At 31.4% G+C, this 25,650-nt stretch overlaps 1 protein-coding gene across 1 annotated transcript; it reads left to right on the top strand.

The window, feature by feature from the left end:
* Positions 1 to 13,761: 13,761 nt before the first annotated feature.
* LOC132752400 (interferon-induced protein 44-like) lies at positions 13,762 to 25,005 on the top strand. Its single transcript, XM_060742721.1, has 7 exons — positions 13,762 to 13,996; positions 15,217 to 15,272; positions 15,922 to 16,134; positions 18,517 to 18,675; positions 19,313 to 19,481; positions 23,241 to 23,450; positions 24,935 to 25,005. The coding sequence occupies exons 1-7, from the start codon at positions 13,762 to 13,764 to the stop codon at positions 25,003 to 25,005; spliced, it is 1,113 nt and encodes a 370-aa protein (XP_060598704.1).
* Positions 25,006 to 25,650: the final 645 nt, after the last annotated feature.

Raw genomic sequence — 25,650 nt, forward strand, 5'->3', positions numbered from 1 at the left:
AATTGTAATTACAATTGGAGAATAACAAATAATTTGTCTGCCTAAATTTGCTGTATTTGGTGAAATTAACATCAGTTTAGGGAAGGCACTTGTAGCGTTTATTTTGTTATTATATTTCTTTTCATTATTATTATCTAGTTCTTTAGCAGAGAATGTTGTTCTCGTTTTAAAGGGAGTTTTGTCGATATGTTGAAGTCGGATGAATTTAATTGTGGTGATCTTAATTTATCAGGATTTAGTGTTGTATTATTCCCTGCGGTCTGGAGACCGCAGGGTATTGGTACGCGTTTTACTTTTGAGGCATGGAGGAGCACGTGACCTGTTTTCGGTACATGGAGGAGCATGTGATCTGTAAACCGTACATGATTGGTTAATTGACCTTTTCGAAAACCTGGCTAAATACCGTTTGGCGGTACGTTACGGATTTACCTCTAGGGAATAGTCAGAGTGACACCTAATTAAGAACAAAAACTATTGCGTGATATTTCTAAATTTCTATAATTATTTTACCATTTAAGGTGGAAAAACTTGAATGATGTGTTTGAAAATTATCAATGTTTCTTTAATATGTATCTCAAATTTTACAAACTATATATTGTTTATACTGAAAATCTACAAAATTAAAATATTCATAGTGGCATCTACCAGAATAAATAGAGATATTTTCTGCGTAAACTTGTGTGTTTACTTTTTTGCTCGGAATTATTCATAAAATGGTAGTCCTATTTAATCATTTTCTTAAAAAGAAATAATTGTTTTATGTTCGACCTTCTCCAAAGACCTTTCCCAAAGACCTTCTTCTATATTGACCGATTATTGTCAACTATATTCCTGATAAAACCGCGCGTTTATTCATTCCCGCCCCCAAACAATGCTGAAAATAGTTAAACGAAATATTTTTATATCATTAAACGGTTCCCCGCAGGAAACCATTTTACTTGTAGATGTTTTGGTTGTTGCATTTTTTTTGGTCGTCGAGCTATAATTGTTTGGTAAGATATATTTGGTTGATTTTGGTTGAGTTTTATTGAGTAATAGTGTCTTGTAAAGATTCCAATAGTTGATGCTTTTGTTTTGATGATATCTTTAAGTATTGGTAGTTTTGGTTTTAGTTGTTTTCTGATGCTATTCGGGTTTTGTAAAGTTAATATTTTCGGTTAGATGTTTGTGGTTTATACTGTATCTTAGAGTTCTAAGATTTGTTAAACAATCCATGTGTTCTTCAGTTTTATGGCAATTTCATTGTTTTTGTTTGATCATAAGTTGTATAGTGCTTGGGTTCGCGAGGTGTTAAGTAGTATTTTTTCGTATATACAAAAGACGTATACTTGATAAGATATTTTGTATAATTGGTCAATGAATAGTGTGTGTTTGTTGTGGATGTAAATGGATGTAAATAATGATCAGAGGGTTTTTTGTATGTGTAAATCAGAGTTTGATGTTTTAATGTAGACATGGATTTAAGTTAGAGAAGGATAAAACATACCTAAAAATCTAAAAATAGTGTTAACTAAACAATTCCTAGCTAGCTATCTAGCTTATATAATGTTTCAGTGGTAAAAAGCAGTCGGTCCATGAAGTTCTTGAAATGTGTTATCCCTGTTAATGTTTTATTTGGTAATTTGTTGTCTATCACAGCTATCCTTCGCCTCTCAATTATTTCATCTTGTCTATGAATTTGTCTTAATTCTCTCATTTCTATTGTGTCATAGGAGATTCCGGTGATTCTGTTGCTTCAATAATATTTATGATTGTTGTTGATATTTAAATTTACGGAGATAAAAATGATACTACTAAATATGTTTTTGAAATCTTGTTCTCAATGTTTACCATGTTAATGGCATTCTGCAGTATTTTCCTTTATGGGTATGTAGACAGGCCATCAGCGTTCTAAATCACTACTCAATAAATAATGTCAAAGTTGAATTCTAAATGTGTGGATGTCCACATCTGCCCTGTTGTTTCTAATTAAGGTGTTCTTAACTAAATAAAGGGATTTGAAGTTAGGAATTTTATAGAACGTGTTAAAATTTATGCATGAATTTTAACACGTTCTATAAAATTCCTAACTTCAAGTCCCTTTATTTAGCTAAGAACACCTTAATTAGAAACAACATATAGATATATATAGATGTATTAAAGTTTTCGATACGGATGTCATATATGGATGATGAGAGACATGTTAAAAAACTTATTTTATACTTAAACGGTTGAAGTTGGTTATAAAAAAATGAGTGACAACTCTACGATTAAATCTCTCTAAGATTGGTTTTGACTATCTTTGGAAAGAACAAAATGTTGGAAATGCGAACTTATTCCTTACCCTTTATGTAAATAGATTAAAAGATCAATGTATGCAAATTTGGAACAGTGAGTATTTAGAAAATAGAAAGCTAGTATTCTATAGAAATTTTTAATGTAATATTAATTTTGAAGAATATCTGGACTGTATAAATATATTGAAACTTAGGAGAAGTCTTGCTGCTTTTAGGTCCTCTTCTGATCAAATGATGATAGAGAAAGGAAGACATATTGGTAGTCATTCGAAAATCCGTTTTCGTATACACTGTCGGTATAAAATTGAATGTGAATTTATTTTCTTTTAAAATGTCCTTTATATGATAATTTACGTCAACCATTTATATCAAATAAGTATTGAGAACATCCAAATGGTCATACGTTTAACTTAATATAACTGTCATGCAAATGTGTAAAGACAATACAAAACTTATCAATGATTTTATGTTATACATTTAAACTGCGTAATGAATTTTAATGTCTTTATGTTAGTTGCAAAATATTATTACGCATTTACAATTTTTATAAAAAATGGCTGAAATGCTGCTTAGATAATATAAGTTAAGGAACGAGGTCAAGATCAATTTGGTCTAGCTAAAGATATACCATGCTCATTTTTGAATAATTCTATCGCAGAATGTATTTCAATCTACAACATTTTACAGGATATGTTAAATTTGAACAAAAGAATGTACACACTATGTATGAGAAGCAGAGCTGCATAACTGGTACTGGTACTGCAGTACGTACTGCAGCGATTTTGCAAATACTGGTACTGGTACTGAATTACTTTTACAAAATATTGCTACTACTGGTACTGGTACTGCATTACTGTCTTAAAAAGTGGTACTGCTACTGCATTACAAGGCAGTACTTTTGGTTTTGATAAAAATGTCATCAATTTTTCTCATAAATTCCATGTATTATTTTATTTATGTGTAAAAGTAAGTTATCAAATTTATAGATAATTTGCTGCAATATTCCTTCAAATTTTAACACAAAATTCATCATAAAAAGAAACACCAAAGACTTAAGTAAAAATCAATCTAAGATAAACAGACTCAATAACTCTTAACCTTAAAATATCCTTATTACAATATTTTATTACTTTGTATTTACTAGTAAAAAGAGCAAAATAAACACTAATTAATTGCTTCTTTTCTAAACAGATATTGTAAGCACCATATAAAGTTGTTATTAACTTTGGTAAAAAGTGAACAGAGGTGTGAAAGGTAACAAAAGACAGTTGTGTTTAAAATGAAAGATGATTGCATTGTATTTATACTTTGTTTGTTTTGTTTTGGGTTTTACGTCACATCGACACAGTATAGGTCATATCGCGACGTTCCAGCTTTACTGGTGGAGGAAGACCTCAGGTGCCCTTCCGTGCATTATTTCAGGCACGAACGGGCACCTGAGCAGAACCACCGACGTTCCGTAAGCTAGCTGGATACCTTCCTCACATGAAAGAATCCAAAGTCCCTGTCGGGATTCGAACCCACAGCGGTGAGGGGCAAGTGGTTTGAAGTAAACGCATTGTATTTATACAGTTGGTTGGTTGCTAAACAATAAGATATGACATGCATATATGTTGTAAATATTGTTTGTAAAAGTATGTTTTAAAAATCATTAAAGTTGTAAAAATGTAATGTTAACTTTAAATTAAATAATGATTTGATTTCTATTCTGAATAATGCTTGCAGTTATTTTGTTTGACTCTGTGTATTTATTCAAACTGTGATGAATATATAAAAGTAATGGTACTGATACTTAATTACTTCCCCCAAAAAATTACTGGCACTGCAGTACCGAGCTTAAATCTAGTACTGGTACTGGTAATGGTATTGCATAACTTGACAAGTACTGGTACTTAAGTACTACACCCCAAGTACTGATGCAGCTCTGATGAGAAGCTGCGACCCCTATCACATGTCAGGTTATGCTGGTCATTTCCTAAACAACTGTATTTTAATAAGACTGTAAAGAGTTTAAATTATTACTTAAATTCCTTGTGTGGAATTGAAACATGTTGATTTTATATTTAAAAAAGATAGTAAAACAAAGTTCAATATTTTCAAATTTGAGCATTATATATCTTTGTCAATAGGAATGTAGTACATTTGTATTTATGTACATTAAATGAAAACTATTCAGTCATAAGAAACAAAGTTTTAGCCCAGTTATATATAAATACCAAGTAAAATCCAAAACTTGACCTTGAAGACAAGATAGAGTTTAATCTGGCCTACGTTATGTTTTTATTTTGAAAGGAGTTGCTGTGCCTTAGTATGAAAACTATTCATTAAAAAAGAAGAAGTTTCACGTAATAAGATTAAAATTTGTTTTCCTATATAACGACTTTTTAAATCAATTGACCCATGGGCTGGATTTTAAGAAGGTAAAAACTGCCAACAAATAGTAAATTAATTGCATACATTTTTCTAAGAATGTTAACGTCTTATCAATCGCTGAATGAATACAATGTTGTTATCGATTGATTTTAAACAGAAGTGTTTGAAACTATTTTCGCTTTAAAAGCTTGCAATGTGTCTAAACCCTTCTTATAAACCGCCTACACCAGCGTTGTGAACAAATTATACACTTTACCTTTTATTATGATATTACAAAGCTCAAGCAAATAACATTAACACTGTTAAATTGCTATCATTTAGCAATGCTGAAATATCATCTAGGAATAAAAGATATATTGTAGTTAAATGTAAAATACTGAAAACATTATAAACATATTCAAGTACTTAAGTTTTGTTTGACATCAAACTTTTATTAAAATATGTTTGAAGATAACATGGTACGAGGGTTGTCCAAAAAAATCGTGCACTGCAGTTATTGTCGTAAAGATATTGAAAGAAAAACAAGAATTATATATCACTGAAGGGGAGATCTGTCTCAAATAGGAAAACAAAGGGAAAAAACGTTTAACTGGCATGTCGTGAAAACGAATCGTCATACAATTATCCTGGTAACGTAATACCGATACATGACACAAAATTGGATTAGTTCATTCCTTTGATGCATCGCAGTATTCTTTAAACACTACATATAAACGTTAAAATTCAGGGAAAAGTGTGTGTACGCATTCCTAACGTCACTAGAAAATAAGACGTAATTTGCCCTATTGTACCAGTCGTAAACATACATTTGTGTGTGATCGTCAATAATGTAATTACATGAAAATGTCAGTTTATTGTGCAAATATTGGTTAAACGCCAACATATTCATTAAAAGAACTTAAAAGGGCAAGCGGGACAGGTTTAGTGTCACGAAGGCTGGTTTTTAAATGGCACAAACGCTCTGTAGAAGGGCGAGAGTCGGTAGACGATTACAACCGGTCAGGCAGACGTCCGTCCGTGACGGCGCATGTGACGAAGGTTGTCAAATATATTCATGCTCTGTTGGAATATGTTACATGTAAGTTGCATAAGAACAATAAAAACTGCAAATTACTTTGCATCAATCCTTTCTCTATTGACAGTAAATCAAATTATAACATAAAAAGCAAACGCCACTATACAAGCAACAAACAATTAATACAATTACTGTAATGAACAAACCCAATTTTTATGTCGTGCGCCAGTATTACGTTACTATGGTAACTTAATGACCATTCTTTTACACGACACACCGGTTACTCAGCTTTTTATTTTGTTTTCTTAATTGAGACAGATTTCCCCTACAAGTGATGTATAATTCAAAAAAAAGTTTCATACAGACTCGATTTTGAAAAAAAAGCAAGTAAATTCACATTTTCCCCAAAAACATATCCTTGACAAAGGCCGCCTTATCTGTCACCTAAATTTCGTCTGAGTGTGTTTCAGTTGTTTTTATTTTTCAAGTTTGTGGAAAGAAACATATAGTGCATAGTATTCAGGAAGTTTTCTTTATATACAAATGAGTAGATGTCCCGTTAAGACCTAAACGAGTGCACGGAGGGGCACCTAAGGTCTCCACCAATAAAGCAGGAATATCTTTTTATGACCTCTTCTGTTGGAGATGCGTAGATCATTTAATCTCTTGTTTTAAGAATATTTTTAGAATAAATGCAATTATTGTATAATTATATAATTAAGTGTAGAATGTTCGAATTTAAATTTATAGAATGAAAATATGTTAACCCTGTAAGAACGCCAAAGACGCCAAATTTAAAATGTTGCATGTTCAGTTCACATATGCTTGTCCAAAGATAGTAGTCCTTATTGTAAGCACGACTATGAAGCCATCTAGCAGGTAAATGAAGATAATCTTTTCAAAGATAAATATAGTATACGTAGACATGACTTTGTATATAAATCGTTCGTGTGTTTATGTTTTTGTGTTTTTTTTTGTAGTTGTATTTAATGAAACTGAATGAACCAGAAGAGTATTCAATGTTATTTGAATAAAGTTTGTTAATTTTATATATACTAAGTCTTGTGCATTCCTAGCCAAAATCTGTGTGTTTAAATCTTATGACTAAATAAATCAATAGTATAGAAACAACTTCACATGGTATCTGTTTAAATATTTACATGTATTTGACCTGATAATTCAAGAGAGTTGTTCTAAGAGACACTAAGTAATTCATTATGCACACTCAAGACAGGATATCTCAAAATATTTAATTCTAAATAATGTTATTTCAAATTATATCTTTTAGAAAAACGATGAATACGTCGGACAAACTTCTTGGTGAAATAGGTGAACGGATTAGTAAAATCGAAAATAAGAAAAAAGGCTTTTCGTTGCTATACCAGACCACTGATAAAGCAGATGTAGACGAGTTTCATTTAAAATGCGACGCTAAAGGCCCAACTGTTACTATCTTATATGGCAAATTTAATACATTATTTGGCGGCTATACATCAAAAAGTTGGAGTTCAACTTTGAAGCCAAAAAAAGTCAAGGACGAAAACGCATTTCTTTTCAAAAAGAACGACAGTTTAGATGCTGAATGTGTCTTCTTTAAAATTAAACCGAAATACACAGAGAAAGCTATAATATGTGATAAAGATTTTGGCCCTACTTTTGGTTCAGACGTGTTTAGTAAATATGACCTGCAGACATTTAAAAGAGATTCAAAGCCAGAATCGGAGGTAATGGATGGTTTTCTGAAATTGAATGGCTCACTTAACAAGTTCTCATCATATACTGCAGAGAAGAGAAATTCTGAAGATGGCGGTGGCGGATCAGAACTAAAAGCGAGTAATATCAATTCAGGACAAATGTTAGTTAGAAAACTTGAGGTCTACCAAGTCAAAGGTTAATATTTGTGTGTGTGTGTGTGTGTGTGTGCACGTGCGCGTGTGTGCGTGTGTATTTGTGTGTTTGTTAATTGTTTTATACACATTTTATTTCTTATAGTACTAGATTTTACACTTATTTGAAAACGAACAGACTTGAGTTATTCATTAAGCTGTCAATTATTTAAAATGTAAATAAAATATAAGAGCATAGATAAATATATTATGTTTCTTCATGCATAAAAATAACAAAGACAATGTATTTAAACATGTCAAAGAGTCTAAAAAGTAACATCAATTAATTTTATTTAACATTGCAAAAACATTTATCAAACTGTAATTTTTATTTCATATTGTTACCGTTAAATCATTTAATAGACAGGTGTATTAGAAATTAAAAGCATATTGTGTGCAGCTTCTTAATGCAGTCTTTATTATTATTATTATTTATTACTATTCTGATAATTCTGTTTCTGATTATTATTATTATTATTATTATTATTATTGCATAAACGAATTTTTCATTCACAATCATAATTTAGATGATGAGTTCGAAGAAGACTGGACGGAAAGAATAGAGGTAATGTTCTTTAAGTGAAATTACGGAACGAAGCTATTACTTTGCTGTATAACATGGAAGGAATAAAACAAGTTATATCTTTAAGTGCATTTTTCATTTGTATTTCAGGCATTGATAATAAAACAATAGATAGGTATCATTTGGATATTCTATTGAATCATTTCTAGATATGTTGAGACCGAAATGATTAAATATTATTTATATGAATAATAATAATAATTTTGAGAACAAATATTGATCTATAAATATGCTCAATCGGATCATGTATATTTCAATTATAAAAACAATCATATATATTTCTTATATAGTGTGTTGTTTCTTTTGATACTGAACACAATAAACAAAACTATCTATGGTATTACAGACCTGAATGAAAGACAGTTTCACTTTCAAACAAAGCTTCAAGTTTCGACATTTTAACTTTTTCATTTAAGCTTGATTGCTATTGTTCGCACCAAAATTTATTTTGAAGGGCAGCGCTTTTGAAAACAAGAAAGGAGAACTCATGCAAATGAAACCACTATCTGATTTAAATATCGGCCAATACAACGTCTTACTATTGGGTGCTGTTGGAGCAGGGAAATCTTCATTTATTAATACATTATCAACATTGGTAACGGGGAAGATTGTACCTATTGCTCAGTCTAGACAATCTTCATCAAGCGTCACTAATCAGGTTTTTATATTTCTAATTGCTTTATATAGGAATATGCAAACCGATCTTTAACAAACTTACAGGTACATATCTTGTGGCAGCTGTAAAATATTACCCCATTCCTTATCTCATATTTGTTATAGTTTTAAAAAGTACAGGTTTTAAATTTTGTTTGTAATTAAATTTTCTCAATGTTACTTTCAGTTGACGAATTTCGCTAATCATATTGTACAAGTTTCATTTAGATTGATATATCCAACTTATTGAAATTTAAAACAGCTATCAGATATTCATTTTATAACATTTATTATCTGAACGATTCAATGACTGTTTTCAAATTATAATGTCGTTTTTATTGAACATTACTATAGATTCTTTTATTATATATGCTTTTCTTGCGTAGATAAAGAAATATGACCTCAGGTCAGAAGATGGAGAGACACTGAAAATCCGTTTTTTCGACATAAGAGGATTTGAAAGTGGAAGAGAGGCTGACAAAGAGCTTGAACTTTTAATAGATGGACGGCTACCTGAAAACTATCAAGTAAAGTGATCCCTAAAATCAATTGTCTTTCAATAAATATTTCATTCAATTTTGAGACGATATATTTAGTAACCTTTTTAATGTTTGGTTGTGATTCAATCGTATCAACAATTTGAAGATCAAATGGCATCAGCTCAGCTTTACTGGTGGAGGAATACCTCAAATGCGTTCGTGCATTATTTCTGGCAGGCACAGTCACACTTAAGTTAAAGCATTGATATTATGTAAGCTTGCTATGAACGAAGTCTTACATTGCTATGAACGAAGTCTCAGATGGGATCGAGCCAAAAGCGGAGCAAGACTAGTGGTGTGAACCAATATCAAAAGATACATGGATGCATTCGGAAGAACATGTTATACATCAAGCTCAACTTTTGTCAATGTTTTGTGAAACTGAAAGTAATACCCCTGTCCAAATAAATGTTCCTCTACAGTTACGTAAGATTTCCATCTAGCATGACATTCATATTGTGTTCCTAATTTTATTTGGTTGATCAATAAAATATCCCGCTTATTCAAATAATCGTTTTAAATTGACGCTTGTTTAATTTTGTTTCTTGAGAGCTAAAGGCTGTCTTTGCAAACAACCTGAAATTTCCCTTCAATTTAAATTTATTATGTTACCTTCTAGCGTCAATGCACTTGTTTCAAACTTCATAAACAATTTGTTGTTGTTGCTTTTGACTGTGGATAAGCGAGATTATTTTTATTGAGACGTGATCTTCAAACTTAGTAATTTATATGTATTTTGACTATCATCTTTTTATTAAATCTGAAAGACCAATATTGAGATTCATGGATAGTTCTTCAAATCAATTTCTATTTACTTGTCTTATTCGTCTTCCATGCTTCGTCGGGTTTTGCAGGTAATTGTCGTAGTGTTCTGGTCCCTCTTTACAATAAGGTAATGAAAAAGAAAATCTAAAAGAACATTTGGTTAGCTTTTTATACGAGTATTACTCTACGTGGTAATTCTGTTATATTAATTATATCAACTTTTATAATGTTAATGGCTATTTTTTAACATTTTGGTTAAAGGCTCAGTTTTTCACAATGTCTTGTTCACAGTAACTATGTGGTGCATTATTTAGCGGTTTCAACTCCCAATTAAGAATTTTATTGCATGCCGTTTTGCTTAATGTGGTTTCCTGTTTGTTTTGATGTCGCCAATGACAAGTATCCTTTCTAATTAGTTTTCCGAAATTTGTCCGACGCCCTCCCTATCCTTCTAGATCCATTCCTTTATTGGAATTTTTATCATGACGCCAGTCCGTGCTTTGCATTAAGCAATCCTCTGTTACAAGGCCTGATGCCTCTTGCAGTACAAGTAAACTTTGTTTGTTTGCTATTGAAATTACAGTGTGCCCAACCAAGGCCATGAAATAGTTATTGAACAGGTTAAAAAAAACATGTTTTCCTTTTGCCGTAGTTCCTTTCGATATTATAAAAGATCCTGTAACTCAATTTTTTATGGTTTTATATTATAAATATGATGCTCAAATCATGATTTTTCCATATTGTAAGTTCCAAAAAACATTATTTGTGAAGATATTACCGAATTAATCATTCATGTTAATAAAGGTATCTAATTAGAAATGTATTATCTATAAAGTCTTAGTCATTTTTTTCTCAATTAGAAATGAATGCATACATTTTAATGATTACATATAGATCAAATGGTGTCTAATATCTATCATAAAGAACTTTAACTGAATAAAACGAATTCTTCAGAATTAACCACATCATTTTTGGATCTTCATATTTCAGTCGATAACAATATTATCCACACACAAATCTTTAATAAGAAATATTACTTTGATTTTGGAATACTAAATTATCAACATTTAGATAGAGACGTATCCCATGCAACATTTGAAGAAGGAATATGTATGCCAGTTAATTTTTTTTTTCAGAGCCCAAACATTTCTGCGACTAGGTAATAGCTAGCCTGAATTGTATGGGAATGTGATTTAAAATGTGGCCCCTGTTTGATAATCTTCTTTTTTCTGATATTTTCAGGTTTCCATCCGATCTTACATTCATTGTTAAATTGGAATTTCAGGTTCTAAACCCATGTAGGTTTGTCATAAAATTTGTCCACATAATGTGAAAAACTTCCATACATTTACTCAGATGTTTCCCCATCCAAGGAATTTGTTCGCCAAGATAATCGCGCTGTGTTATCTGTCAATGTAATATTTTCTTATCCAATTGTTCAAATATTCCACATTTAAGATAAAATGCCTGAAGCTGTTTGTTATCCGCAGACGTTAGATTATGTACACCTTCTTAAATATCATTCGTCGCTAGTCACCGAGAGGTATGAAAGTGTAATATTGATGGTTCCATTTCTATGAACACATCTATAGATGTTTTACAATTTGTTTTTATTTTACGATATTTTATATCTAAAACCTGACTTCTCATTAGTCTACAGCGGAAAGAACTTGCAAATAAACCTCTTCACATCTTAAGTTACATGATCAATTAAAGTGAGCCTGCAACATTATTCAAATTGCCGTATAGATAGAGTTTTTAAAGCTGTTGAGCATGTATATTTTTTATATAATTTATATATTTTAGTTTTCAGACAAGTTCGATCCAGATGTTATCATTGAAGAAAGACATGAACCAACATTAAATGACCAAATGCATTTAATCTGCTTTGTAGAAGAAAATTCAGACTTTGATAAATATACTGATGAGCTTAAAGAGCAAATCAAAAGGATCAACCGTATTATCTCTAATAAAGGTATAATGTTACATAGAAATATTTTCACAATTGAAATTTACACTAACTAATTAACAAATTTTTGTTCAATATTAACTAATTAATAACTTCTTCAAACTTCCACAAACATCCAGAGAATATTACCTAATCAAAAGAAAGAAGAGACTTTTAAATTTTAAAAAGATTAAAATGACATGATATATTATCATGAATTAGATTTCATATTGCTAATTTAAGCACGTCCATCCTCCGATGGCACTATACCTTGCGTAGTATATGACTTCTTTTTGACTGTAAACAAATGGATATTGTCGCAAAAAACGAGCATACACTATTCCTATACGAACATTTTTGGTCTTTAATGTTGTCAATCCAACAACCGAAAACATCATAATTACCCGATTTCAACAAAATATTTGCCGACCAGGGGCTGAGGCAATAAAATAATAATATTCTTATCTCAAACTCAGATCTCGGGTATCTTATTGGTCAAAAACAAGCACATCATGTGTGAATTGACGAATGAAAATCCTGCAATTCGAGCTTGATCTCAGAAAAAGGTTTTATAACATTGGGGCCAGCTTAATATAACAGAACTTCTAATGGACCGTATATGACCACTAGCACAGAAACGCGACAGGAAGATTAGATTTTACTTTAACAGAGAAAAATAAGAGACTACAGAAACATGTTATAAAGATAAGCAAATAAAAAATAACATCCAACCAAACAAACTACCGAACATAAACCAGACTTAGTTGAAAAGGGAACCGATTGCACATTGATAAATAAGACCCATAAAAAATCAACGATAAACGATCAGGGGGGATAATGTGCATGTATGATGACCATCTCATGCACTGCACTTCCAAGAATTTCAATACAAATCAAGTCACTAAAAAATTAATAAGGAAACGTGTATCAAAGTGTCTAGTATGTTACCTTTGAAAAGTATAAAGTATCGACTTTTAATCTGACGTATTGACTGCTTTTCGAGCTGATTCTGTTATTTGTCAATATGACTACTGAAGGAGAAAACATATTGATTGTTGGATTAAAATAACAGATGAATTATAAATATTTATGTTTCGATAGAAGTGCGTGTTTGTAAAGAAATTGAGTTGTTGTCTTGAAGATCTGAATGTTTTTAGTGTTTCTGTAGGATCAACGGCAATGACAGTCTTTGAAACATGAGAACGAAGATCGACAAAGAAAGGCATCATTCAATAAATGCATTGAAAACTAAAGAAAGGGTCGTTAATAAATGTGTCTTGATTGTTAATCGTCGCGTAGAAGTTTCCAAGAAAAAATGTTGTGCAGATATTGTATCGTAAATATCTAATAGAGATCATGCATAAACTGGAACAGTCAAGGACCGATCAGTATAATTATGATTGAAAGGGTCAAGAATTGTTCTTTATTATTGAATACCGTCAAATCTGGAAGTTGAAGCAATATTGACGTCAAACATCTGCGCGATAGGCAGTTTGTTGTCATTGTCTTTGTTTTTTTTTAATTATCCATTGAGAAAAGAAAAATAAAAGCTGGTTATAGAGTTAATTGTTTTTCTGATCTCTACATCATGTTCTACTTTTTACCATTTTGTATTTAATGCGTCGCTTTGGAATTGTAACAAAATATCGCAATAATCAAGAAAGGTTTGAGCCATTTCGTATATGCTATTTAATTTGTTATATTTCTCTTTTAGGATTGCCGATGGTTGTAATTGCAACAAAATTTGACAAGCTTTGTCCGAAGATATCAAAGAATGTTGATCATCTTTTCAAAAGTCCAAAAGCTAAACAGGCAGTCGCCAATATCGCTAGCTTCCATGGAGTAAATTCAAATCAAGTGTTTCCTGTGGTGAATTATATTGATGAAGAAGAGCGCCTACACACAAAAGATCAGTTGGCGTTGAAAGCTGTCTATAGGATTTATAAATTAATAGAGGGTTACTTAACACATCATCCAGGTTCTATACTATAAATATTTATACTCATAACTTAGTAATTTAGTTATGCATATCAACATTTTTGAATTTCGTGCTGGCAGGTGGACAGGACATGCTTGTATTTGACAATACATGTTGTTTTTAGACATTGATAACCTTAAAAACCGGCATAGCTTGCACAAATAGATATCCATATCGGTAGCCCATTGCAAAAATATACTAAAACGGCACTCATTTAGACATAAAAGGGCCTGTCATAGCCGGAAACAAACTAGCGATGAAAATTCATGAAAATAATGTTCATTCGCAAGCGCAAGGATTTACGTACGCGTAAATGGCCTTGAAGGAAACAAAATCCTACCTTGTTGAAAATTTAAATGGAAGAGTTACGAAACGGAAATTCTATTACGTCAATACTATTTTGATATGACTGGTACGCTTAATTCAATGCCTTTGAGTAAGAAAACCAATGGTTGTAATTTGACACGATTCTTATTGATATATAGACAGTAATGACACGTGCGTAAATGTTCCATCATATTGTTTTGGTCGTTCTTATTTATATTTCGATTATCCGATATATAAACTTATGATAAGGAAATGCAATATTAATAAAGCCCAAAATTTGAGCTTAAATGTAGCTGATTAGGCATAAACGGCACCAGAACTGGTACCAAATATCAACCAATAAAAAAGCATATGTTAGAGCCCGCTTACTATATTAAATGCACCTATTGAAGTTTAAGAAGTCAGAACAATATCCGCGCAGCCCTTTCCTGTGAAATCATTATTTGAATGAATAACCCGGCACGGGTTATATTTCCTATTATTTTTTATCACATGTGACCTTTTTCTTTTTCAATCTCTAACCATGACACAATAATACAGAAAATATGTATGTGATAAAAAATATGGTTGGTTCACAATCTAAAAACTTTTCGATAAAAACCAAAGAACATACCGAGGCGGTGGACAAGGCAACAGTCGATATTATTTATGTTGCAATATTCTAGCAGTGTTACATTTCGCTGTTTTTGCATCTTTGCTTTCCGTGAATGTGCAAAAGAGGATTCCGATATGGCTACACATTGAGTAACACGGAAAAAAGAGCAACTTACATAATGAAAAATCGCAAAAAATGAAATACAATTGTTTTTGTTTTATTTGTTTCAGAAGATTGTTTTATGTAACTTAAGTAACAAAAACTTTGTATATTTCAGATAGGAAAATACGCCCTGACCATTGGAAAGCTCGTGAAGGTGTGTTGCCTGACTGGGTATATAACATGTTTTCTTTTCAGTAATAGAATTGACATAATATTGAGATTGACAGAGAAAGTATACATATATTTATTATAGTAAATCTTTGTAATTGATTGATAAGATACTGTAATGTAATTTGACGATCATTGATGCTGAATTTTGATATTATGATAAATTACTGACATCGAATATAACGCGACAAAAACACATAGACATACTAATAGATGGCATAGAAATTCTTAACACTAGATGTTGTTCAGAAAAAAAAAATATTTAAGCAAGTATATTGCTTATTAGGTTTTACAAAGATAAGCCTAGAACTTATGCTTTTTCTTGTAACTTTGCCTTATTTTGCGTTACTGCCCGCCCACTGTTTAGCTTTTAATTATGCTGATATAATAAGGTTTTCATTATTTCATCAGATGCAATAAATGAATATTTAAATAGATAGATAAATAGAAAATGTACTTTTCACTCGTCCTGAGTAAACGTTAACATATATCTTAATACTCTATTGGTAACGGAATTTTTATGGTTTGCATATAAAACTTGATTCAATCTAATATGATATTTATCCTTTTGATATATAAAAATCCATATAAGTTGTTAAGTTAGTATGCTCTTTGGCAAACTTGCTATAAGAACAACAATTATCTTTTTCAGACTGATGATGCTGAAAAAAGAAATCTTGTGAGTGAGAAATTGACACCCTTTGATGATATGAACCTACGGATCCTGTTAGTTGGTCCTGTTGATAGTGGTAAATCGAGTTTTATCGATTCGGTTCATTCTGCGCTTTGTGGTAAAATTGCTTGGGATGCCAGCATTATGAATGCGAGGGCAAAGACCGATCATATTTTATCTACAACAGAAAAGGTATCATAACTTATTATACATATGGAGTTTTTCTTGAATGTTGTACTTAGCTTAAACATATTCGTGCATAAATTATATAATCAGAATACAAGTAAGGGTGTTAGTATATATGGTATGAAAATATGAGTATATAAATTTTGTTAGTTTATGAAACATTTATGTAATACCAGATACTGTATTCCTAGAAATTATGTCGCGCTTTTTAAGTTAGCGCTTCGCGGAGGATACTTTCCGCTATTGTTTGTATCCGCAAAAAAAGTTGCAGGTAACAAAACCGCGAACATTTGTAGTTTCAACATCTTATATCATCATTATGCTATTATGAAGTTCTATGATGTACATAACTTTCCCTAGGCTTATTTAATACACAATTCAAGGTAAAACTTCCCTTTGCTAACCGGTCTTGCTGTTTGAAATATCCATGTTATTCTGATAATATAAAATCATATAAAACATGTTATATACAGTTTGAATAGTTTAAATGACGGTAAATTTACTTAAAAGGGATGGTGTTATTGTTTGTTACAAGTACAAAACATTTCTCTATGGATAAGCATTTACTGTTTATTTTTCTCGCTCGTGTCATTTTTTTTACCTTATGTCAATTGTATAATATGGCTAAAAGCATTGTAATGCTTAATTGCTAAATACATGTTGTTGTTGTTTTTGTTGTTGTTGTGTATTTATAACGGTAAGAATTTCTTTCATTCAAACAATGAATTGTTTCAGATAGTAAGATCAATCATAAATCACTCTTATTTTTGACCCGACATTATGATTTTAAATGCAAAATAGATGGATTTTCATTTTTCTGGTCGCAGAGAATTAAGTCAGAATGGCGTCTTATATCTTAAATAAAGATTGTCTTCTCCCCTAGCGACTAAATACCCGCGAATATCGCAGTCACTTTTTTTTTTGCGAACGTTCGTTTCGGCGAAAACGCTATCCTCATGAAAAATGCGAAATATTTTTTCCGCGAAAGTTTCTAGGAATACTGTAATCTAAAAATTCATTACCACATACAAATTCTTATTGATCATTGTTTATTCATTCTATAATGCAACAAGGCTTTTGAATGATGAACAATTTCATGAGAACAAATCTATAAGCTTGACTTAAGATATTTGAAATTTCTTTTAGCGCAATGTAACATTCGAGGAGAAAAAGAGTTTCGGAAACAAATATTATATTACTTTTTTATCACAAAGACAGGGAATAACTTATTTGAATATAAAATTATATCGTAGATTCCACAATGCGATAATATATCATCAATAACATCTCCCACTTTCCATTGTATATTTATGGATTGCTAGATATATGGCCTCGTTTATAGCTTGAGAAAGAAGAGCTTTCCCGAATAGATGAGTTTGGACATACTGAGTAATTCGGCGCACGTTTATGGGAACACATCAAATTATGATTATAACTGTAAAACACATTTGAGCAGATACTGATAGTCAAATTGACAAAAGCGATTTCCTATATCACGAATGAAAGGCTGACGATTTATTTTATAAATAGTATATCCAAAAAAATATGTTAATGACAAGTACCTGAGCTCTGGACATAGTTGTTTAAGACAATAAGTCTCATGTGTATGTTTTCTTTTCTATGTTATTCAAGTGAGCCTGGGAAATGTCCATTATTGACTCAAGGGGCATAATTTTGGTCAGTTTTGTAAAGATCAATAAGGCTATGCTATATGCTAAATATCTATTGTAGTTTCAAACAAATTTAAATGTGTCTTCCGTGTAAGTCTATATTAAATACAATTTATCCCTGGGGCGGGGCCAGTTTTGATCCAAGGAATCCTAAACCCTCTGTTCTGTAAGTCGTTTATGATATAATTTTATATTCAAATAAGTTATTCCCTGTCTTTTTGATCAAAAAGTAATAACCTCTACCAATTTCATATGTCATCAGGATGGTCATAAACAAGTAAACAATGAATCGACGCAAATGACATCACGTTTATTGTTTCGTTCACATATGTGTTCACAATCTTAATGCTATAGATATATTGCTATGATAAGTGTCTCACTGTAGTTATTAACGTTGATGTCATTGGCGTCGATTCATTGTTTACTAGTTCATGAGCATGCCGGGGGATATTTGAAACTGGTGGAGGCTAAACTAAATTTAAGACATTAATCATATTAAGATTATTTATTGTTAAAATGTCCAAAAATATATAATGTTCTTTGCCAGGAATTTGACCCATGATTTATCAAGCCTTTATACACAATTGTCCTCGAACCTTGTAGACTTGATACTATTGACAACATGGTGATTAATTTCTACTCCTATTGCTGCCTTGTATTTACCTCTAAATAACACATATTAACCACTCAATAACCTTATCATGAAACCTTTATTTAGTTCAAGCTTTTCCCCGTTGATTATGTCGACAAAGATACAGGCGCAAAACGGAGGAGCGGTATACGTCTAGGTGATACACCTGGGTTTCAAGAACAAGATGGCATCAAAGAAGATCATGTCAATTCTATTATTAGTGGAAATGTTGCCGACGGCTATAAAGTTAGTAATAAGTTATTAAATCAGATAGATAAATGCAACATGAAACATCACATTATCAAATTCTGAATCAATAAACTACGAAATTTCCTGTAGTTTACTTTTACATAAAAAGGTGTAATAATATATATCAATCTTAACTTAAGCATGTACTAAAATATAGCCATTGTATTGTTTGAAAACGTTGTTATGTTGTTTTTTTCTGCATTGTTTACTTCCTTTTTATAACTGACATATTGAAAATTAATGTATTTTCACTAACTGCTTTTGTTTAATTCGCTCTCAAAATATCTCTCATTTCTAAACGTTGAGTTGTATAAGCTGTAAGTTTGATCTTGATTAAACGTGTTCAATCTGAGCAGTGTATAACATTTTGAAGCGCAAAAAATCTTCAGATGATGTTTAATTGCAATAATATATGATTTCTTTTTTTTCTTCTTTTCGAACTATGGATATCAGCTTGAGAGATTTTGATTATTACTGATAGAGTCATTATTATATGAAATTTATCCTTCAACTTACAAAATGTTGTGTAAAGAATCGAAGGTTCACAAAGAGTTACACCACACAGTCGCCGTAGCGCTGATATCCGGTAGGTATTTTGGTTGGCATGCAATATTGTTTTATTTTTCTGTTTAAGATAATTAATGCAATTCAAGATACACAAGAAGACTTGCAGAGGGACCAATCACCAGGTGACAAAATGCACTGCGTATGTTTTGTTTTCGACTGTGAGAAAGTACAAAAAGGCCTCCCAGAAAATATAAAAAGGTCAATGATTAAGTTGCGTTCGATAATTGTGGAAAAGGGTAATTATCTTTGCTTTGTATTACAAACCGATAATACCTTCTTAGTATCTAGACTTAAAATTGAAATAGAAAAAGAAATCTTATTTGAATACAACATAAACGCATTGTAATCTATTGATTACAGAACAGTTCAAAAATTTTGAATTATCAAATAATAATTCAAGTTTGAAAATGGCATGTTAAAACGAGTTCGGATAAATAAGACGTGCTCATAGTGAACTTTTATGATCCTCTCCGTCCACCATGTGTCGTCATGCGTCGTCTTCAATTTTTTAAACGACATCCCCTCTTAATTACTGCACATTGACTATGAAGGAATATTTCTTTGACGGTCCCATTTCAAGTTGTTTAAATGGTTCCGATTTTATGCAACAGTAGTTCACAGATCCAGAAAAAAAGTGTTTAAATGCAAATTCAAATATTTTCTTGTCAGAAAGTAAGCGACCCAGAGCTCTGATATTTGGTATATCATAAAATCTATAGGTCCTCCACTAACATTGTTCATTTTCTGTATCTGTTATATTTTTTCTAATATGTATATTGTGAAACGTAAAAACAAAATCTCTGAAATGTCATGGCTTGAGGTAAGATATTTAGCAAAAACATTGCTTTGTAGACTTCTACCAAGATTGCTCAAATTAGAGCCCTGGGTTCAAAATTAGCCTTGTACTGGGGACTCATTGATTTGTTTATCTTTATGTATATTTAGTAAAAGGTTTTCTTCCTGTCTAAAAGAAAAAGGCCCGGAGATTTGAAATTTGGTATACAATGTTTACAATATCATACATAGGTCTTGTATCAGTGGTATTCAAATTATGCCTCTAGTGTCAAAATTGGCCCCACCGATTCATAGTTTTTTCTTATATGTATATAGTTAAACTAATAACATATTTTTGTGTCAAATTGCAAAGGCTAAAGATAAGAATTTTGCTAGGAAGCATTGTATATGGACCTGTGCCTGGTATTTTCAAGTTAAAGCCCTGGGGTCAAAACTGACAATGTTTCCGAGTCATATGTTTTTTTCATAAAGTAAAAATAGAAAAACAAATTCTTCTTCTCTAAAATAGAAGACAAGAGCTTGGCCGAGTGTTTAACGCGTCGTACTAGTAATCTAATGCTCGCTAGCCGCATGGGTTAATATCCCGCCAAGGGCAAGCCGTTGTTTCCTTGAGCAAGAAACTTAACACGAATGACACGAACAGTACTGGTTGCTTCCAGGAACGAATCTATAAGCTTATAGCTTCCTACACAACCGAACTAAAATACATTCTGTATAAACAAGAGCTAAGATATTTGGCATGAAACATCATGTAGTAAACCTCTATCAGATTTATTCTAATGTTGCCTTTAGTGTCACAATTTCCCCTGGGGTCATAGGCTATCCTCTCTTGAATAATGTAGCAACTTAAAATTGTCTTTCTTTAGAATGACAAAGTTTAGAGTTTGGATATTTGGCATGGAACACTGTGTATAGATTTTTAGCAAGATTGTTCAAATAATAGCCCTCGGATCAAAACTGGCCCTTTCCCCTTGGCCATAGACTTGTTCTCATATAAATAAAGTAAAAATTAAAAAAATATATTCTTTTCTGAAAAGACAAAAATTTAAGCTTCGATATGTTGCACTGAAACTTTGCCTTATTTACCTCTAAAATATCTCTAGTGTCAAAACTGGCAACGCCCCCGAGATCATTGGTTCTGCGTATATGTTTATTGTGGAAAGGTAAAACAATTCTGCTCCTATGAAAGGTTTTAGATATTTGGCATGAAACATTGTTTGGCCGACATTTATAAGGTAATTTTAAGTTTTAGTAAAACAAATTGGGGTAATAGATTTTCCTTAAATTCATATACTTTATTTGTAGAACTTTTATGAATCTTTTTAAAAGATCTAAAGCTAAGATATTTGACATGAAAAATTGTCTAGTGAACCTCTATCGAAGTTGTTCAAATAATATCAATATAATTTTATTTAAAGTAGAAAGTTAAAATCAAATCTGCTCTATAAAATGACAGAGGCTAGTTTTACATATTTGGCATGAAACATTGTACAGTAGACCAGTACCAGGTTTGTTCAAATTAGTCTCTGATGTCAAGATTAGTGCTGGGCCCGGGTCAAAGAATTATTTTAAATACATATAGTAAAAATATTAAATATCTTCTCCCCTCACATGACAAGGTCTAGAGCAAAGATGTTTGCTGTTAAACATAATTTAGTAGAAGATTATCAAAGTTATTCAAATTCAACATCTAACGTTAAATTAGATCAACCCTTGGGATCTATGTATATTGTTAATACTTAAAGTGACAAAGGGAAGCCAATAGATATTGGAATGAACATTAAACAGTTCACCTCTACTAAATTCCTTCAAATTATAGCTTTGTGGTCAATATTGTCCCTGCCCGGGGGCATGAACGTTCATAACAAACATAGTAAAATACTAAAAAAGAAAATTATCTTCTCAAGCTTCAAAGGCTAGAGCTTGGATATTTGGCATAAACATGTGAACCTCTATGACTGTTGTTTTAATTATTGGCTAAAGTCAAAATAAGCCCCGCCCTTGGTGTCATGAAAATTCCTTATGTATATAACAAAATCTTTAAAAATGAGAATACTAGAGCTTCGATATTTGACATGAAATACTGTCTGGAAGACCTATATTTAGATTGTTTTTATTAAAACCTTTTTGGGTCGAATTTGGCCGTACCCAAGGGGTCACAAAAATTTGGGACACAAATTTAAACTTCAATATCAGCTAACCTTGATTTTGATAAGTGACGTCCTACTATGGCTTGCAACAAAAACATTTTGACCATGTGCATAGTTTCAGGTGTAGAACTGAAATCTGATATCAAATGATTAAATAATTACAGAGTGACATACTTTCTTGTCTTGATGTACAGCAGCTATGACATAAAATAGAACCATGTTAAAAGTATTTATAAAAAGTATATTTATATAATTTGCATGAGAAATGCATGGTCCAACATATTTCAAATTCTTGTAATTAACACTAGCTTTCACTGCTTTTATGCAAATTACAGTCTGTCCACATGAGAGAGCTTTAGGGCCAATGACCATCTTCATTAATTGCCTTCCGATCGTCCATTTGTAATGTTAATATGTATGATGTCTTATGTAAACTTTTCTCTTTAAATGTTCAGGTCATGGGCCTTACAATCACTTTGATAAGTCATTGTGTATCATGAGTCAAGAGAAGATTTTTTTCTTTCCCCAAAGAATCGTTTGTTCATTGGTTAAATAGAGAGAAATAAAAAATCCCCAAAGAACGCTCAAAACGACAAAATTGTTAATTTTGCAGAATAAACGTGTTTTCCTATGGACAAAACCTTATAAATATCAGTCTTTGTTTGTGAAAAGGTACACTGTTTCCTTATCCGGTCTTATGTCAGCAATACATCTAGCAGTTTTTACGAGTTATGTATTCAATTTACCGGCGTATTGTTTCACAATTTAACTGAACTTATATGATCAGAGCATAATTTGCTTTAAAAGAGGAAAATCTCATTATTGATTTACCAAACTATTATATTTGCTATATACACAGAGGACGTATTTGGTATGTGTCACGATCTGATGTCTATGACATATTATTCTCCATTTGCAATATCTAAAATAAGAATGTCTTGCACTCTTACCAATGCATCATAAAAATTATATTAGGGGAAAAGAACCGTTTTATTTTGATATTATTGAATAAAGTCATGACACTTTGTCAAACATAAAAATAAATTACAGCTTGTCCGCATATAGTGCTTTTAACAAAATGCGACAAAGTAAGCGATTCCTTGAAAACGAGCAGACAGAGGATTTTTGAAGACGGAAATGTACGGGAGTGCAAGGAAATACTCAAGAAAGAGTTCCTGTTTAAACAACAACAGATATATCCTATAGTTAATTACGATGATCAAATTGATGTGGATAAACAAACTGATAGACTCATTTTAGGTATGTATGTCTTTTAAGCTCACTTTTGATGGGCAAGAATGAGGTTTAGGATCGTAGAATTCCGTAGCCTGTCGATCGTCTACATTAAGCTCGTTAACTCTCTGGTGGTAAAATCTTTTCCCGACCCAACTGTTCTTAAACTTGTTAAGTATGTTCTACATAGGAATTGCTCCTAGATGTTGGAACATGGGTTAATTCTTGGTCACATGAGCTAAAATATAAAATCTCGTGAACACCCTGGTGGCTATTGTTTCGGTCCAAATATCTTTAAAATGGTCATAAATGTTATATTGATGATGTACAAATATTCTGAAAAGTTGTAGATCTAGAAGTTTGTTGTTTGTTTGTCTGGAAAAAGTGGTCCCTCGGAAATATATTAAAAACAGCAAATTAAAGTTACATGAAAATTGTAGACTCAGTTTGATTAAGTCTGTACATAATGAAAAAATTTAAAAAAATGCAACATCTCTTACACGCCCTATCACCGGTTTGAGCGGTATTTAAGTAACACTGGATACCATAACCAAAATATGGAACACGTGTTAAAACATTAGAAATAATATTTCTTATAAAATATCCTTAAAATGATTCAGACAGGTTTTTAAATGATTTCTAGCTTAGTAATACGCTCGAATATCGGTCATCTGGGTCACACAATAGGTCACACGGCACAGAATTTAAAAAAAAGAGTTTTATTCTCTAAAGGGTACTGTTTTGGTCCTACTACTATTTCAGTCCAAATATTTTGAAATAGGTCAGAATAAATGTTTAAATGATTTCTAGCTCTTGTTTAGATATTGGTCATATCAAAATGTTTGCTCACAAAACAAATGATTCTATATTTAACAAACACATATCTAGCTCAGTCACTACGAACAACAAATTATTTACTTTTCTGTGCTAGTGTTTTATTTTTCATGACCGTACGTTTTTTGTTTGGTTGCAAAGAGGAATAAAAACATAAATTGTTGAATCATTAAATTAAACATCTTACAATGTTTCTTCTCTCTGAAACAATAGAGAAAGGCATAAACAGTTGGTGAACTACAGCTTAGTTTGTGCCATTTTATACTACTTTTCCTTGCGAGTAAACAATTGAAATGCAAGCTTCACAACATTACTTATGTATCTTACTGGTAGTTATCTGATAATATGTGGGTCTACAAAACTCAAGATTTTCTCGATGTAACAAAATAAATGTATAGCAGACCACCATTTGAAATCTATGTAACGTGTGGGTTCCCTTTCACGTCCTACAAATATGGCTTTTTGGGGCTCGAGTAAAGGTTAAAAAACAACTGAACAACGGAAAAGGCATTGCATTGTCATAACAGAATTCGTTTAGACATCTTTTTTAAACTTGAAATAAAATGCTTAAATAATAAAAGGCAAATAAAAGGCAAAATGTAATGCTCAATGCATATAAAAAACGCTAAAAAAACTTGTCTGTACGACATAAACATGATCGGTTTGATATTTTTCAGCGGCTTTCTTTGAAATCCTTGACCTTCGAAAGAAACCTATGGAAAGTGCTGAGGGACAAGGAGAGGAATGAAAATTATTGGTGTTACAACAGAAAGACCGCACAATATTACTTAAGTTTATACATACACATATAATTATATATATAAAAAGAAGATCGATATCTTGTGTGGTTCTCGTGTATAAAAAAAGTATGTTTTGGGAAATGCAGAGTACAAAGTTCGTTAATTTTTTATACGTTTATTTCTGTTAGCGCTTTCAAATGTTTTTACATATCTTCAGACAGTAACGTATAATATAATCATAACAAATATAACAATGACGTAACGTTATAAAAGTGCGGGAAACGTAAAAATACGACGTTGCGCTGCAAATGATATATTCTGTTACTCTCTATATAAGAAGTATTGAATTGCTACAAAAATACACAGGGTAAATATTCTATAGAGGGAGTTAATAAATAAGTATTAAAATTCAAAACATTGACTAATTATAGAAGTAGATACAACGTTTGCATTACTAATAAATACTTTCTAGGAAATAAATATGTTTTAAAATTAAAATCATTGACTTATCATAGACGTTAATGTAAAATTTATATTACTTTTTTAAGTACTGTTTTATATGAATTAGCTAAACGAGTAAAAAGAAGTCAGAAAGAAAGTAACTTAAAACCATGTGGAAATGTAAAATAATTGTTATACATAAATACCCAAGT

This window comes from Ruditapes philippinarum, unplaced genomic scaffold, assembly GCF_026571515.1.
Source record: "Ruditapes philippinarum isolate M1 unplaced genomic scaffold, ASM2657151v2 ctg239_1_1_1_1, whole genome shotgun sequence".
NCBI classification, from domain to species: domain Eukaryota; kingdom Metazoa; phylum Mollusca; class Bivalvia; order Venerida; family Veneridae; genus Ruditapes; species Ruditapes philippinarum.

Excerpts from the sequence above, each read along its gene's own strand:
- LOC132752400 (XM_060742721.1), top strand. The coding sequence starts at position 13,762 with ATGGTTGTAATTGCAACAAAATTTGACAAGCTTTGTCCGAAGATATCA. Across the intron at positions 16,135-18,516 it reads TTTTATCTACAACAGAAAAG|TTCAAGCTTTTCCCCGTTGA; the intron begins GTATCATAACTT and ends ACCTTTATTTAG. Across the intron at positions 18,676-19,312 it reads ATGTTGCCGACGGCTATAAA|ATAATTAATGCAATTCAAGA; the intron begins GTTAGTAATAAG and ends TTTCTGTTTAAG.